Source organism: Pezoporus occidentalis, unplaced genomic scaffold, assembly GCF_034315485.1.
Source record: "Pezoporus occidentalis ecotype Australia unplaced genomic scaffold, CSIRO_AGI_Poc_V1 ctg5, whole genome shotgun sequence".
NCBI classification, from domain to species: Eukaryota; Metazoa; Chordata; class Aves; order Psittaciformes; family Psittacidae; genus Pezoporus; species Pezoporus occidentalis.
In genome coordinates this window covers 969,766-986,961 of record NW_026915835.1, presented here as the reverse complement: position 1 = coordinate 986,961, position 17,196 = coordinate 969,766, and the positions used below count along the sequence as shown (strand labels likewise).

Genomic DNA, 17,196 nt, shown 5'->3' with positions numbered 1-17,196 from the left:
TCAGCAAAGAAGTATTTTGCCCATGGTTTTCAGCCAGTTCACCCAAGCAGCACAACACTCGGCGTTGGCTGAAACTGTGCTTGGTGACCTGGGGAGAAGAGCTCATGTGCAGGGAAATCACATGGGACAGGGCTCCTCAGTGAAGGCCAAAATCTGTCTCCTTCACAGACAGAAGGGAAAAGTCAAATGTGCCATTTAGGATCCTGAAAGGGCAGCAGGGATGAGCTGAAGTTGCATTGCATAAGTTCCATTTAGACCTAGCAGGATCTGTGCAGCAGCTGATGTCTGCCCTCCTTATCCAACAAGACCTTGAAATGTACCTTCAACCTAAGTAGGTTGTTGCAATCTTCTGGGGCCTATGCTAGCTTTCCACTTATGGAAACCAAGCTTTGAACTCCAGGGGATGAAATTAGGTGAATTTAATTGTGTATCTCATCACAGGTACAAGATTCACGGCACATGAAACAGAAAATAGGGCTGAAGGAACAGCAAGAATCTGAATTTCAGGGCAAAAGGGTACATACAGTGCTTGAGCTGAAGGAGTAACTTCAAATTGCTTAAAGTTCCTGTATATGAGTTTTCAGTTTTTGTGGTTCAGCAAGCAAGGAAACACGAGGTGCCAGCATGACATATATTTCATGGCAGACCACTTTCGCCACAAAGCCCCAGCATGGCCAACACTAAAGAGGCCACATGTCAAGAGGTGTAAACAAGCATCATGTGAGATCCTCTGGTGCATCATGAGGAAAAAAGGGGAGCTGACTAATCTTATTCTGACACTCGCCCTTATATGTAAAGCCCTTTGTAGTATGACATTCCTCAGCAGTGTCTCACAAACAGGGGACAAGGGGAAGGAGACCAGACATCCTTGGACAACTGTTGCTCACTGTCAGCTTTAGAAAGCTGCCTTCCAAAAAGCAAAATGCTCTGGGTCATCTCTTTTCCTTCCCTCTGAGGTTACCCTCTTACCATCAAAGCAGTTCATCAACAGACCACTGATAAACTTATTATCAACAAAAATAGTTCCTTTTTCTACTGCTGGGAGAAATGCAACAATTTCGGTTCCTCAAATGAGCTATATGCTGCGGCACTTGTTTGGGCCCAGCCTAGGGGTACAGCATCTTAATGTCATGGGATTTTTCTGTAGGCTTATTTAAATGCATAGATAAGACTTCATTGTCATTCAGCAGTGGAGCTACTTCTTGTCAGTGTATTTTGCAAGAGAGAGAGCTCAAGTAGCAGTGTGCCATCTTTTTTCTTTTTGCATGAAAAAAGCTGTAAAACATGAAGAAAATTAATATATCCTTAAATAAAACTCCTGTAAATACAAACTACTTTCTTTGTTCTTGTGAAATTAAGCTCAGTTTCTGGCATTTGCACTTACCAAATAGATGACCCAGAGATTACTTTTTGTAATCAACCATGGTAGCTGCAAATCCAAAAGGGTGGGCTGGAATGAAAAGGAATACAGAAAAACTGGGGTGAAGACACCATTATTTTGGATGGTGACTGAGCTTCATTTTCTCACTCTCTCTTCCAATACTGCTCTTTCACATATCCCGCTACTCTGCAACAACAGGGAGAAATGAATGAGTGAAAGTGCTGAGTTTGTTGGAGATACAAGCTCCACGTGAAGTGTTGTAATGCACTGGCTGGTGTTAAAGGTCATCCTGGTAACTAGTAAAAAGAGGAGACTGAAGTATACACACTGTATACATTATTTTAAATTATTTTTATTAATTTATTAATTATTAATTAATCAAAGGCAAGATGGAGGGCAGAGAAATACTGCTACTCCATAAGGCAGGTGTGATGGCCCTGGAAATGAAAGCCCCCCCCCATCCTGGACAGGGCCTACACATCCATGCTGTCTTCTCTACATTTGCCATTCAACATTCCCAAGTCTGAAATATTTCTTGAGGTACCTGTGGGACCATCCGGCACCTCTGTGAAGGAAAGCGGCTGCCCGAGGAGCGTTAACGTGTGGAACCCCGCTCTCAGAGCCCTCCTGCGGGGCACTGAGGGCTGCCCCAGCACCAGGTCCTGACCTTGACGCCTCCTGGCCCCAGAGAGAACTCAGCTCGGAAGCAAAGTGATGCGCAAAGGGACCCCGCTCTCCGCCCCGCATCGAGCCGGAGGGCAGGGGAAGAGGAAAGGATGCATAACCCCGTGGGGTGTCAGCGGCCCCGGCGCACCGAGGGGGCTTCCCCCCATCCTCGCCCGCCGGCCCCGCTGCGCAGGCAGCCGAAGCGGCTGTAAACCGGCTTATGCTCAAGGCGATTTTCTCGTAATCGGCCGGGCTTCCCGGGGCGGGTTGGGTTGGGTTGCGTCGGGTCGGGGGACCGGGGAGCCCCCGTGGCGGCGGCGGGGAGGGCTCGGGCCGCGCACCGGAGGACGCGGTGACGATGTGAGCGGCGCGGCAGCTGCGGGCCGGCTCCCCCGGGAGCGGGGCTGAGCCCGGGGGCCGTGGGAGGGAGAAGAGCCGGGCGGAGAGGGAGGGAGGGAGCGAGCGAGGAAGGAGGGGGCCTGGACGGGGCCGGGGGAGAAAAAGGGAGGAGCGGGGAGGGGGGAGGAGAGCGGCGCTGGGGACGCGCTGCCGGACCGAGGAGCGGCAGCGGCAGGAGGGAAGCGCAGCCCCGCGTAACCTGCGCTGCTGCCAGCCGGCGCTCTCCGCGCGGAGGTCGGCGACCTGCTGCGGGGGGGATGGAGCAGCATGGGTACCCTTCCTATAGCGCCCGCAGCCCCGCCTGGGAGGAACTGGTAGGTACATGCGTGCCTCGCAGTTGCACAGGCATTTCCTACCCTTTTTCCTGCCTGCATTGTTGAGCCGGGGGGTCTGGCTGTCATCCTTATCTGTGCTCCCCCCGCCACCCCCCGTCCCTTCGCTTCTTCCGAGCACGCTTCGCGGCAGCGCCCGGCCGCTGGCTTCCGTCCCTTCCCCGCCGGGACGGGGGCTCGGAACCTTTCCTCCCCACCGTGTCTGGCTATTTGTTGGCGGGCTCGCCCCTCAGCGGGACGGGGTGTTCATCGCCCTTTCTGAGTTCCACTGCCAGGGTGGAAAGCCTTGGGTTAGCACCGAGAGCCTTGCCTCAACTTTGCCGGGGGCGGGGAGGTTGTATGTTGATACCGTTAAACGCCTTCTCTTAGCGCATCAAAAGCAAAGTCCAGCGTCGGGAGGCAGTTTCCAGAACGAGACACTTCTTTTCCCCTTCTTCTTCTGTAGCCAGGTTGGGGATCACTCATGTCACAGCAGCAAAGCAGGCCAGGGCTGGGGTCCCCCGCTGCCATCCTTATTTTTGGAATGCGGGAAGGGAGGGGAGCGCCCGAACTGGCCAGGAGGAAAGCTGCGGTGCAGCGGCTTTGTGGTTTGTTTAAGCAAGTCGGAGACCCTCCTTCAAGCTGAAGGAAATCATGTCACCAGCATCCTCAGCCAGCGATAAAATCAGATTTCCCTTTTCAGGGCTGTCTGGTCCTGCTCTTGGGCTTTTCTCCATTGTGCAAACACACACACACACACATCAGGCAGGGACAGCTAAAAATAGGCTCTGGGTAGCTGCTTGGGAGATTTCAGGCTATCTGAAAGGTCAAGGCTAGGTTGTTTCTGGCCCTGAACTTGGTGAGGTGACGTGAAGCATGGACCCATGCCACTGCCTGTCTCCTCTTTAGACGGCTGTGCCATGTTTTGCTAACTTGTTACGCTGGTCTAGGGGCCCTGGTTTTACTTGTAAACCCAGTTTTAAAGAGCAACTGCGTGAAAGCTGTACTTTGTCTCAGTGTGCTCACCCCCAGGAAAGCAGCAGCCCAGCCCTGGAAATACCCAGGGTGAACTAGGTTCACCCCCTTCCCTGTAAGGATTTGTAGCCCTCCCAAGTACATTTTCACGAGCCTCATTTTTGTTGTGAAGTTGAACATCCCCCTTCATTGCCCTCTGCAGTCCTGCAGCCCCAAAGCTGCTGCCGGAGATGCAGCTGTGATAGGGAAAACAGCTGTATGCGTGTTCCGGTAACATGGAGCTGACTCCGAAAGGATCAGGCAAGGGAAACCCGAGATTTTTGCCTGGAGAGATGAAGACATTGTGGGAGGAAGGCAGCAAAGCTGATTCCCGCGAATGTGTTATCCTATTAAACAGTGACATTTAAATTGGCTGCCGTCATCTGAAAGTCAGCTGAAACTTGGGAGGCTGATGGATTGCAGCCCCTCCACTTGGAAATGTGGTATCCTGGCTGAAGCATCCAAACCCATTTCCTTCTGTGCACAGGGCTCAGATAAACAAGGAGCACATCTTTTTCTCCATTTCCCCCTCCCCCAGTAAGCACCGGGATTTGGGTCATGTTTATCATTTCATTGCTGCATTTGTTAGAGTACATCCATGAATGCAGTTTTAGTGTTAACCACTGTACTCATTTCCTTTACAAGACTCTAATTTCAGCTAAACCACTCAATCCTATACCTGGTAACCTGCTGGTAAAATACACAGTCTTTGTGGCAAAAGCCACATCATTCTTTGTATCCACTCGTGAGCAGGCTTTTTATTATAATGGGGGCAAAGGAGGTGAAGAACTGCATCATGAAGGGAAAAACAAAAGTGCCCAGAACTCTCCCTCACTCTCAAAACACAGAAAAAGAGTAACAGGACGGAAGCACTATCTATTGCAGGTTTTGAGTCTGTGCAAGCTCGTTACCTGTGCAAATTGTCAGAAGTCATTGGGAGGTGCTCTTCCTGTAGCTGCTCTGAGAAATACATGATGGACATCAAATGGAGCCACGACTTCTCCTTTGCCTGTCAGGGCTGGACTTGTCTGTGTGCAGTTTCAGATTTCTATAAAATCCTTTCTTTAACTCGCAGCTCACTTTGAACGGAAAACTCTTCCTGACTCCACTGAGTCGCCATTAGATCCTCCATGATGGAGTTAATAAAAGTAACAAAAATGTAAGGCTCATCCTGCATTCTTCTAAGAGAGATTCAGTGGCTTTGTACTCAAAATACATGTAATATATGTTTTACAAAGGTCTACACCTGACATTCACATGAGACCTGAGTCTTGAGTTTAACTTTCCCTTGAAATGTATAGATGGGTCCTAACACATTTGCAAAATGATGCTTTATTTTGACAACCTCCACTGGTTTACACCTTTTCACTCTGAAGCGTATGTTTTTGTAATCTACAGATTACAGGATTGCCTTGGCTACTCCTGAAACAGCCATCAGCGATGTAGTTACTCTCTTTAACATTGGTATGCATACATTTTGCTGAATTTTGGCATCCCCTTTGGTAAGGAAGCCGAGAAAGAATAACACGGCTAACTTGATCTACAGAGGGAGTTCAGACAGGCAGGTCTGAAACTAATTTGCTCAGTGTGGGGAGCCCAGCTAAAAAGTACAGTTATCACTAACCACTGAAATTAGAAAAGATCGAATAAAAACTTCAGCATCATGAACACTGTTAACCTGACACAGATACTACTATTAATCCACTTTTTGAGGTAGAGGGAAAAAAAATATTGCCCTTCAGTTTATTGATTCCAAAGTGACCTAGAGAAAAAGAGGTAAATACGCTTGTTGCAAAGGGAAACAATAGTAGAGCTGGAATAATTTATGTTCCTGGAATCAACTAATGCGTTAGTCTGCATTATAATCTCCAGTGCAGCTAGAGTGCATGTGTATTTGGATTCTTTTCTAGATTGCATATGCATTTTAGCAACACATATTCTATTATTGGAACTGGATGTGGTTGAGTTAAAACGTTCTCACAGTGCATATATATACCCAGCACTTCTGGATTCTTTGAATTTAAAGGGCAGATCATTAGCTGATACCAATTGGCATAGCACAAATGATGTTAGTGGAGCTGTTTTGTACCAGTTGCCATCTCCCTTTAAATGCCAATACTTCTTTATGCTTTTCACCAGGTTCCCTTGCTTCAGTTAGGAAACTAAAGGTAATTACTAAGAAGCATGGAATTGAGTATATTAAATGAAAGACATAGCGCATGCTAAAAACATTTTGTGTTTTTAATGGTTGCATATATAGCCCCATATTCTTCAAAAGCCTGTCTCACAGAAGTCTAATGGTACCATTTGCACTACAATAATCATAGCTGAATATTCACTGAGCTGAAATGTACTATTCAATATTTCTCATATTGAGTGTGACAGAGATCACCTAGGAGAATTTCAGCTGTGAGATGAAGGGATGGAAGTCAAGTTGGCAGTCCTTACTAAGGCGAAGTTACCATGGCTATCTTAAGCAGTTTTATCCGGGTAAAGGTTGGAACTGGACCCTGATTATCTAACTACTAATACCTCTAAAAAGAAAAAGAAGTGGAAACAGTGAGATCTTTAAAACCGTCTTTGTGCACAGCAGCATGTGTTTGTAGAAACAACTTCCTATGCTGAGGTGAACGAATAACTCAGCTACTTTCAGGAACACTTAATGCCTGGTTCCTCCATCTTGAAGAACTCACAGATGACTGTGGATTTTAGAGCCTGTAATTACACAGATTCCACTATGTACTTCACAGAAACCATATTCTCATTGCAGGACATCTCTTATCATTTGCAGATTTAGGTTATTACTACTCACATTTAGGTTATTACTACTTAAATCTTCACATTAGGTGACCTGAAAGAACATTCCTAGTACTTCTTTTTTTTTCATTGCATTCTGAAGTTTATTGAGATAGGATGAAAGTGACATTCTTGGAAGTGAAAGGCTGGTGCATTCTCTCCTCGTAATCCAATTTTTGTGTTTGGTCAGTCAGGAGAGAGGAAAATCACAACAGGGTAGCCCATGTGAGAATCCATGATGCGCTCTGTGAGGTGCAGAGACTGTGCAGAAGCCAGGGCTGTTAGCTAAGCTCTGAAGGGGAACAGAAGTTGAAGAACTGTGTTTATTGCTCATTTCATCTACAGATATTCTTTTGCCAGCTTTTACGTATTTGAGATGAAATCTAGTGAAGAAAGTTTGAGCTGGCTCTACAGATACCTGAGGAGATCTCCAACTCCTCTGCTGGCATTGTAATAGCCACTGGATGTCACAGGAGCTGTTACATATAAGAACCAAATTAGTAACTTTGTTAATGTTCGAGGCCAGGTTGGATGGGGCTTTGAGCAACCTGGTCTAGTCTAGTGGAAGGTGTCCCTGCATGTGGCAGGAGGGCTAGAACTTGATGATTTTTAAGGTCCCTACCAACTCAAACCATTCTATGATTTTACTTTTCCACCTAATAATGATGAAACAATGCATTTACATCCATTCCTAAATGGTCCAATGTTTTCTGGTATTAAAGACAAGTTTTTAAATTAGTGTAACCACTTGTGAAAGCAGTTTGAAAACAAACCAGATTAGTGTCTTGCCCTGGAAAATACTGGTGCTGTGCATTTATGATTCCAAAACTTCAGTGGAAGGCTGTATTTTGGAAATACACTTTAACCACCTACTGTTTTTAGGATCAAGGTCTGAATATATAGGGAACAAGCAATCAGATATTATTTTATTGAAAAAAAAACCACCACAACCCAAACCCAAATGCTTAAACATACACATTTTGGGTCATCAATGGAGTCACCTTCATGATCCCCCTGAATTCAAACATCGTAATCCCAAATTATGCACCTCAGTATTTCACTGTCTGTGTGTGCCTTTCCCTCATACTCTCTCATCACACGTTTTTGACTGAATTTAGGAAGGTATTCTTCATGGGTGAAATGATCACTTGTAACCACGTAACGAAGTTTTGCACGTAACTTCGCCCAGGATCCTAGTCCTGTGACACAAACATATAGCAGTCGCATGCACAACAACACAACTAGTGTTGTTCAACTAGTGCTGTTTAATTCAGTGGAATTAAATGGATTACTCAGTCTTGCTGATATTCTGTTAGCATTAAGTGTTCCTCAAATCACAGTCATGGTTACACATAATACATGTTAGTATGAATTAGAAAACCTGTCTTTTTGTCCTCTTGCAATGTTCAATTGCCATTTACCTTCAGAAGACTCAAGGAATTGCAGTGAGATGTTTTCTGGCGTAATTTGCTGTTCCTGAAATTAAGGTGCAGAAGAGAAGGAAGGGAGGGTGGAAAGAACAAGTATCCATAAACATTGCTTTTAACCTTTCTTCCCAGCTGTGCCCTAGATTAATTCACTGAGAGCAGTACAGACTTGTGCTTGCCCAAGTTTGATCCCATGTTTTTGAAAAATGAGAACTCTCCCTCAGGTGAAGAGTGAGACAAGACAAGAATCATCCCTTAGTTTCACAATTAGCCTGTAAGAAGAAGGGATGATATGAAAACTTCATCTGTTTCGACATATGGTAGTGATGGTAGGATTTAGGCCCTATTGTTATTCTAATAGAGATTATAGGTAATATGGTCAGAATGCATTTAAAATATACTTTAATGCGTATTTTATTTTTTTAATCTATTTTTGCCATGTTTTAAAATATAACTTAGTAGTTAAGTGATCCTATGTGAAGCAGAATCACATTTGAAGTACCTGGTGCAGTAACACAGTACTAAGCCACAAGACCTGCATGGCTTCATGGAAATATTTAATTTTCATTATTGTGAATAAAAGTCTCAATAGAAGAGATGGAATACTCTGGTTTGTATGAAATTCAGGTGGTAGCAAGGTGTCTACCGTGTAGGATAGATTGTACACTAGGGGTTTTTGTTTCTCATTAACTGCCTTGTATTTAGGTACTGCAGCATTCTATTAGCATATTAAGAGATGTCAGTTCCCTTTCTAGAAATATAAATAGAATTGTGGGGATATGGAAGCCACAAGTATTGATTGCTTTCTTATGTTTAATCTGGTCCATGCAGCTAGGAGCTGTGTGTTTTATTTAGTATTGCTGTGATTTAAATGCTTATTTTGAACACTTGACTACATACAAACCACAATCATTTCGAAGTCCCACAATTCAGAACATGTGGTGACATTTCAAGATCGTGTGTGCTGCCAGATCTGAGATTAAAAGGGAAAACTGACCCTTTCTTTCCCCAAAAGGCTCCTCTTTTACAAAGACAAAAAGAAAAAAAAAAAAAAAGAACAGAGTAAGAAGAAAATTAAAACTAATAGGAGAAAATAACTGGAAAGCAATGCGTGCATTTGACAGAACTGCCCAGTGCTTTGACGGGGAAGGATGCCACGGGATGGACAGGTGGGAGGCACAGATGAGGAGGAGCCCATCGGTTTAGATGCCGTCCACCCAGCCCCCAGAGATGTGCTGTGGTCCCACGGGAGATGAGCACGGTCCGCGCCCGGGCAGCGGATGGGCAGCGCTCCCGCCCTCAGAGCTGGCGGGTTTCCCGTGCTGCCGCGGAACGATTAGGACTCGGCTTCCCCCTCTGAGCCACGCGGGGCTCGGTTCCGTGGGGACGCCCGGGCAGGTGCGCGGGGACCCTCGCCCGCTTCGCCCCTCAGCCTCGCCCCGCCGCTCACCTGCGGCGCGCCCACCTTCACCCCGAGACGAGCCATGGCCATGGCCACGGCCACTGCCCCCGGACCCGGCGGCGCCCCAGCCCCTGCGAGCGGGCAGCGGCCCTTCCCCGCCAGAGGGGGGCGGCGGAAGATGGCGGCCGGGCGGTCCGCTCGCCTCCGCCAGCACCGGGCTCCGTCCCCTCCACCGCCGCCTCCGTCCCCTCCTCTCCGCACCGCCTCTTTCCCCACCCTCCCGCACCGCCTCCTCCTCCTCCCCGGGGAGGGGAGCGGCAGCGGCTGCCCTGGCTGAGCCGGGCTCGTGTGCTCTCTCTCGGCAGGAGTCCGGGAAGATGGCCGGGGCCGAATCAGGGATGAGCGCTGCCGGGATCCCGCAGCAGCCCCAGCCTCAGGCCCCGGCGGCGGCGGGGCCCGCGGACGAGTCGTCGGACAGCGAAGGGGAGCACGAGGGCCCCCAGAAACTCATCCGGAAAGTGTCCACCTCGGGCCAGATCCGCAGCAAGGTAAGGGCGGCAGGACCCGGCGAGCCCCGCTGCCTCCGGGGCAACTTTCTCCATCCCCGTGCTACGGCGAGGCCAGCCTGGAGCCGGGGCCAGCCGTTGCATCCCGCCCGCATCCCCGGGAGCGGCGGCGGGCGGGGGGGCCGGGGGGTGAGGCAGCCGTGCCTCTTCCTTCCTTCCCTCTCTTCCCTCTCCCCTCCTCCCCGTCCAGCTGTTGCGTCCACATCTGTCCCCGGCTGGCAGGAAGAGCCCCCGGGGCGGCGGGGCTCCGCGGGGCCGGAGGGGAAGCCGCCTGCCCCGGCAGCCGCCCTGCCCTGCCCGGCGTCCTGGGTGTGGGGGGAAGCGGCGGGCTGCCTCCCTCCGGCTCCTCTTCCTCGGCGGCGGGCACCGCTGCCGCAGGGATCCCGCCCTCCCTTCCCACGGCGTTTCAGCGAGCCCGTGCTCACCAACTTTCCTTCCCCACATCCCCGTCTTCTCCCCTCCCCTCTCCGGTCCCAGGGGGCCGCCGCCGTGTGCGCCGGCAGCCAGCCCGTGGTGGTACAGCGGACTCCCGTTTGGGAGCGGGAGTGGCGCCAAGGAGGGAAACGCGGTTTCCAGTTTGAAAGGCACCTCGCGGGACGGGAGTGAAACTTCTATTCCAGCTCGCTCGTGGGGCTGGATGCATAAAGCAGCTGCCAAAATTTCAGGTTATTGCAGGTTTTGGCTGCCGGGGTCATCCTGGTGGAATTAACTTTTTGATGGATGGTGTGTTTACATCACGGTTTGTTGGTTTTTTTTTTTTTTGTTTTTTTTTTTTTTCTGGGAAAATGAACTTAAGCAAGCCTGCTTTTAGAAGTATAAAAATATCTAGACCTGACTTACTTTCTGTGGGAAGGATCCCGTGACTTTCTACAGAGCGTGGTCCATACTCAGAGATGGGGTCTTCACAAAGCCGCATTGGGCAGTGCTTAGGGGTGCAGCGGCATCAAGATGAAGGATTTTGCTGCTAAGTGTCTGGTTGTGAGGGGCAAAGTGACTCCATGCAGGCCCAGGCAGATCACACGCTTTGATTTCTAGACAATAGGTCTTGTGGTGTTGTTTCCTTTACAGAGCACCCATGAAAGTTAGTAAGGATGTGTTTGTGGAGTCTGGTCAGATTGGTGCTGTTCTTCCCTTGAGCTTTTGCTTCACACACTACATCCAAAAGGCAGCCACTTTGAAGCATAAAGCATCAGTTGTTAAACAGGAGCATTGTCCCATTATGTGAGGTGGCAAGCAATTTTTTCCTCAAACCTAAACAAAACATGTCGTCCCATTTTGTTGCTAAATGTTAATTTTGCTTTTGTGAATGAAGGCCGGGCTAAAGGTTACTGTAGTAAATAACATATTATTTACTATACTACTGCATCGTGTTGAAAACTTTGTCCTGCACAACCTTTCAGCTTTAATACCACTTCTGTGTGGTGGTCTTAAGAATGTTTTAAAAGTGACAGAAGGTGATGCTTTACTGTCTGTGGTGATGGTAGGTGTATTTGAGGTTCAACTCTCACAAAGGGTGATTGCGTATCAAAGGTTGATACACACTGACTATTCCTACCAACTGTAACAGGTTGGCGGGATATTCTCTATCAGATGGCTGGGAATGAAAGCAAAGCCTGAAGTTCTAAGACAGGTCTGCAAGTCATGCTTTTGCTTATCTTCGTTTGCGTCTCAGTTCTATTTCTGTAAATCAGGTATATATAGGAAAAAATGTGTGCTGACACAATTTGAGTCATAAAATGCTGCTTTGCTGGTTGCAATTTACACTAATATGCAACTCCAGATATAAACATCTTTCTTTCAATTTAATTAAAAGTGATATATCTTTGTTAAAGATGAGACCCATGTTAAATAATTCAAGAGCACTTTATTTTATAACTCATGATGCATTATTTAAAAGTAGCTATATTTAGACAGACAACTCCCATTTAGTTTAAGGGTGTTGTGTGTTCGCTGTTGTAGTAGTTGGTGATCAGTGGTTACATGAAACCACTAGAGCAAGGAACATCAGGGAGCTGCTCTTTTACCCAGCTAGTCCCTTTCATTCAAATTAGATTTGTTAAGCTTCGCTTACTCAGTGAATGTGTTTTTAAGCTAAGGTTTTAATTAAATGGATTGAGTTTGTCTTACAGCTAAGAACAGACTTTTGAAAGAACCCAAGAGGTGTATGTTACATTTATCACTGATGCTTGTGGGCCGTTTAACACTGTGCTATTTTTCTCTGGAGGTTGCTTATATACTTACTTGAAGCATGTCAGCAACGTGGTATCGATTCCTTAGCTCAGAACTATACCCAAAAGTCTCTGCTGGTAATTGTTTTTATTTTACTTAAGGAAGAAGTTATTTTTAGATGTTTTGGTACAGTTGATCATTTGTGAAAGCTACCATATGGTCCTACTTTACAGATAGAATCATTCAGGAGTAGATTTTTTTTAATGTGTGTATAATAAGATTTAGCAAATGTATGTGTAAGAGCAAACTGCTTTCGCTAGCACAAACATAAGTCTAAGGATTTCTAATACCTGTAGTGTTCAAAGTGAGTTTTTAAGCTTTGCCCTCTTCTTCCTGCATAAAACGAATTAATTATTTGGCCGAGGGCAGGGGGTAAAAAACAGAATGGGAAAATGAAAGAATACTATACTGGGAGATGTAATTACACTGAAGTTCATTGTTTGTTTGTGACATGCTAATCATATGCTCACAGTTCTACTTAGAAGTCAGTTTTACCATAGCTTGCCCACGATGAGTCGTAACTTCCTCTGCAAACTGCTCGACTGACTTAAGTGGAACAACTTCTACAGTAAATCACTATGAGAAATGGATGAATGTCAGGGCCAGACATTTAGGTAGCTTCTATTATGGGTGTATTTTCAGTTCATGCATACATATTCCTCGCATTTTTAGAGTACTTTAAATTCATGTCTGTGTCAAAACATTTCCATTACTAATTTCCCTGAATAGAAAACTTGAAGATCAACATGTTTTGGTGTCTGTAAACCTGAGGAGAGAACAAATCTTGGTGCAGAGGACAAAACTATTGTTTGGGCCAGCACCTTGTTTTACCTAGCTACCTGTTTGCTCAAGCCCCGTACATGGTTACAGAGCCACACTGTACCAGGAGGTGTCTGTAGGGGAGTCAGGACCAAAATTAATTAGCACTTTTGTGAGATTAAAGCCAGCATCTTTAAACCTCACGCTGGAAGCTATTGCATCTGTGGAGCTTGTGTGTGTTCTCTGGAGGAAATGCAAGGGAATAGACAGGTGGCAGGTACCCTGTGAAGTTTGAGCAGTTTTGAGACAAAATCCCCCAGTGGAGAGCATTGAAATGATTCTTGACTGGATGATACTTATGCACCATTTCCCCCCACTGTGGGAGACCCGAGTCTTTCATATATAAAAAGCGTCTTGGTAAAAACCATTTTTGTAATATGTATTTTGTTTTTATGAGGACTTTGGAAAACTGTACTCGGGCAGTTTTGATGCAGTATATATGATGATGTAGAGTGTTGTACTGTGGATTGAAGATGATGTGGAAAGTTCTCTGTGTGTCTCCGTTAAACTTGGCTTCTTAACTTTTAAAGACACTGGTTAAGACAGGCAGGGTTGGTGCTGTCTTAAATGAAACAGATGGCTTCAGTTTTTGGGGCTACAGCTCAAAAACTCTGCCTGTCATCAGCTGGCTTCTAGTTTATTTAAAGTTAATCACTTTAGTGCAAAGTACATTCTTTAAAAAGATGGTCTTGCTTCAGTTCTTTATATCTGGAACCTGTTGAGAAGGGAAGGTTCAAATTAGAGCAGACACTTTCTCTCTTTAAATTCTGCTCATCTTGGGGATGAGCACAAGATTAAATATGAAATAGTCCCTGGATATTTGGAAGTAGAGTCGTCAGATGAGCACAGTTACAGTTCCTACTCTTGTCTTGAGTACTGTCTGCTAAAAAGTGCATATGAAGAATAGAACTTTTATCACTGACCTGGCTTCCTACTTCAATGGGTCCATGTGCAGTTAATGGGAAAGCTCTGCTGGATATGTGTTTTGCTCTCAAATCTGCAATTTGGTGTCTGGCCTGTGTTTATTTTTGGATGAAGCAGACATTCTGGAGCAGAAAGTGTAAATCAGGAAATGCAAGAAAATATGGTGTATTGAGCAAGATAAATACAATGTATCTGGGAGGATGCTTTCTTCCTCTCTTTCACCCCAGTGTTTTTTGTTAATAATAAAATTACTGTAACATGGAAGATGTTCAGAAACGTAAGTATGTTAAAATTAGTGGAGATGATACAGTGTTATTTAGTTAAATGGCAAGAGTTGTTACTGGAATTATCTTATCTGAGGCCTTAATATATTTTTTAAGTGATCCTAAATCATTATGGAGTAATAAAAGTAAATTAATTAAATTCCCCACTGTGTTTTTATTGGCCTTAGTGGATAGCACCAGCCATTTAGGAACTGAGCCTTCAAAAAAGTTTCTAACCTCTTCCATATGGTGACATTTGACAGTGCCAAGTCCCAATAGTCACTTCCTGTTTGTTTCTAGTATACATTTCTATTCGATAGTATATAGCTTGTTAATTCACGTAAATGTAAAGTGCTGTGGTGGATACTAGCAGTAGACTTAAAGAACATCATTCTCTGCAATGTAATATGCTTTTACTACCTTTGATAGTTCCTGATTTACTGAGCTAAATAGTGGTTGATTCCTTTCTGCTTAAGGAGACATGATTTTTATGCACCAGAAGTTCTCGGGAAAATGCTGCAGTAGCAGTTAACCCTGAAAGGGAGCCTTTACATGCATGAGGATTGTCTGAACCTGCACAGCTTCAAAACATATTGTAATCTTGTGATTTATTCTGCAACTGCAGCAACATGTGTAGTGTCAGTAAGCTTTATTTTTATGTTTGTACAGCATGGGGCAGAACTAAAGTGCCCAAGTGTGTAGCAGTTGCCCTCAAGATCTTGGCACCTGGCAGTGCCCACAGAAGAGGTTGAAGGGTGCTGCTGCATATCTGTCTTCAGTATTCATATTGTCTATCATTTTTGGTCCGCAATTGAATTAGTTGTACTGTATATACATCCTTAGTAAAATTTTTCGCCAACTTTTCTTTTTCCCCCAACTGTTGTAAAATCTGGCAAATTTAATTCCCTCCCCACATCCTGGGGATTTTAACCTATTTTTTAAGTGAACTAGCCAGAATCAGTTCATCACTCTATGTTCCTGATACATGGAGACACACATACTTATGCACAGAACAATATATTTAATGCTTCATATATATATATTATTGAGTTCTAGAGGATGCCTTGAGAAAGCAAACCAGTTTTTAGTGTGAAATGGTGTGCAATATTTGTTCCTTCTCATACTTGCTGTTTACCAATATAAGCTTTCAAAAAAGGGTCAATTAATGGAAAATTCCAGCCAAAGACATGGTAGTTTGGGGAAGTTAAAAATGACTGGACTGAACGTGATACATAGAATCAAGCAGGGTTAGAATGGAAAGAGTTAGCTATTTAAGGCACAGTGGTCATTACCGCTCCACATGCTGACACATGTTTGTATAAAACTGAAATGAAATCTGCTAAGGCATTTTAGTGATGCACGTATTGGCAAAGCTTAACTTGCTAGCTAAGTACCAGAAAGGAGGAGCTTGTAATGTTTTTAAGTAGATATACACAAGCAGGTCTCCAAAGGTAGTGTTGGTTTTAATGCTTTGCTTTTTTCCCCCTAGAATCTTTGACGGGTTAATGCTATTTTGCAGTGAAGATAACATGATTTTTTTTTAATTAATTATTTTATTTTTTTTTTAACGTCCAGCCAGCTGGTGAGCTGTGAATGTGGGAAAAAAAGAGATGATAATCGCACTCTCATATTTAATATAAGAGATTTTGATTGTTTTGTATTTTGTTCCAAGAAGCTGGGGAATGCTTTTTCTGCCAGAAAAGATCAGGTGAAACACATCGATCTTATTGTGTAGTTTACGGAGAATTTCTGTTTGTTTTTTTTTTAAGAAGCAGAGGAAGAGACTAATTCAAGAATAAATGACAACTCGAAATCCCTTTCTGAGATATCTTATCTTGTGAACTTCTTGCATGCAGCCCTGAAGACACATAATGGCATGCCAGAGCACAAGGAAGGACTATTCTATAGCTGGGTCTTCATCCATGTAAGGCTATATAGATAATCTGTGGACATTTTGAATTGTTTCCAGCAGTTACATCAGAATCCAAGATGCAAGACGTATGAGTGCTGTATGAGTGCTGTATGACTAGCTAGGCTAGCCAAGTTAGTTTGGATATCTGTAGCAGAATATGTAGAATTACAGTGATTTTGTAATTGAAGTAGTGATCAAAAGCATAGTCTGTCTGGCTGTCGCAAAGCCGTTATCTGAAGAGAAGTATTCATAGAATCATAGAATGGTTTGGGTTGGAAGGGAACTTAAAGATCATCTAGTTCCAACCCCCCTGACATGGGCAGGGACACCTTTCACTAGACCAGGTTGCTCAAAGCCCCCTCCAGCCTGGCTTAAGCTCTTTAATGGGTGGGGACATCCTCTTGACTAGCTGAAGACAATAAAAGGCAGCTTAGACCAGTGTTTCTGCTCTGGAAACACACCATAAGGCTACTAGAAAAAAACAAACCAAACTAAAACCAACCAAGCAACCAACCAACCAACCAAAAAACCCAAACAAACAAACAGAAAAACCCAACCCAGAACAAAAATCCCCGAATGCCAAACAATGTTACTCTCATTTCCTTTGAACTCTGACCAACCATGCTTCTGGTAAGTGATCTGTAGAACAATATATACAGTCTGGAGACCTCGAAATCTAAGTGCATCCAGAAGGTAATGTGTTTTTTTATGTGAATTTATTGAAGCTCAGAATATGGAGTTTTGGGTAAAAATGAATACTCATTTAGTCATTCTGATGTTTTGGATATTTTACTCTAATATGGATAATTAAGATACAGTTTGGAGTCGTGAAGGTAGGTCAGTAGCTCACTTGCAGAGGAACCACACGACCAGTATTTTGTTTGCTTGACCATTACGTTTTTGAAATTCTGTATAGTTTTTTGTTACATAGGTGAATGTGACGTTAGAGAGTTTTCGACAGTATGGCTAGCTTTGTTCATTTATTTCAATTTGATACTTTGGTGCCTGGACTGTGCCTTTTCTGAAGAGAGAGAACTCTTCCTTTTACCTTTGTATTTGCCACCTTCTTACTGTTTTATCCTTTTCC

At 44.8% G+C, this 17,196-nt stretch overlaps 1 protein-coding gene across 1 annotated transcript in view; it reads left to right on the top strand.

Annotated features, from left to right (window-relative positions):
* The first annotated feature begins 2,624 nt into the window (after positions 1 to 2,624).
* DGKH (diacylglycerol kinase eta) overlaps positions 2,625 to 17,196 on the top strand; it is a 544,322-nt gene continuing 529,750 nt past the window's right edge. The window contains exons 1-2 of the mRNA XM_062636834.1: positions 2,625 to 2,760; positions 9,762 to 9,944. Coding sequence (XP_062492818.1) covers positions 2,704 to 2,760; positions 9,762 to 9,944 — 240 coding nt within the window. The 5' untranslated portion in view covers positions 2,625 to 2,703. The remainder of the gene's footprint in view (positions 2,761 to 9,761; positions 9,945 to 17,196) is intronic.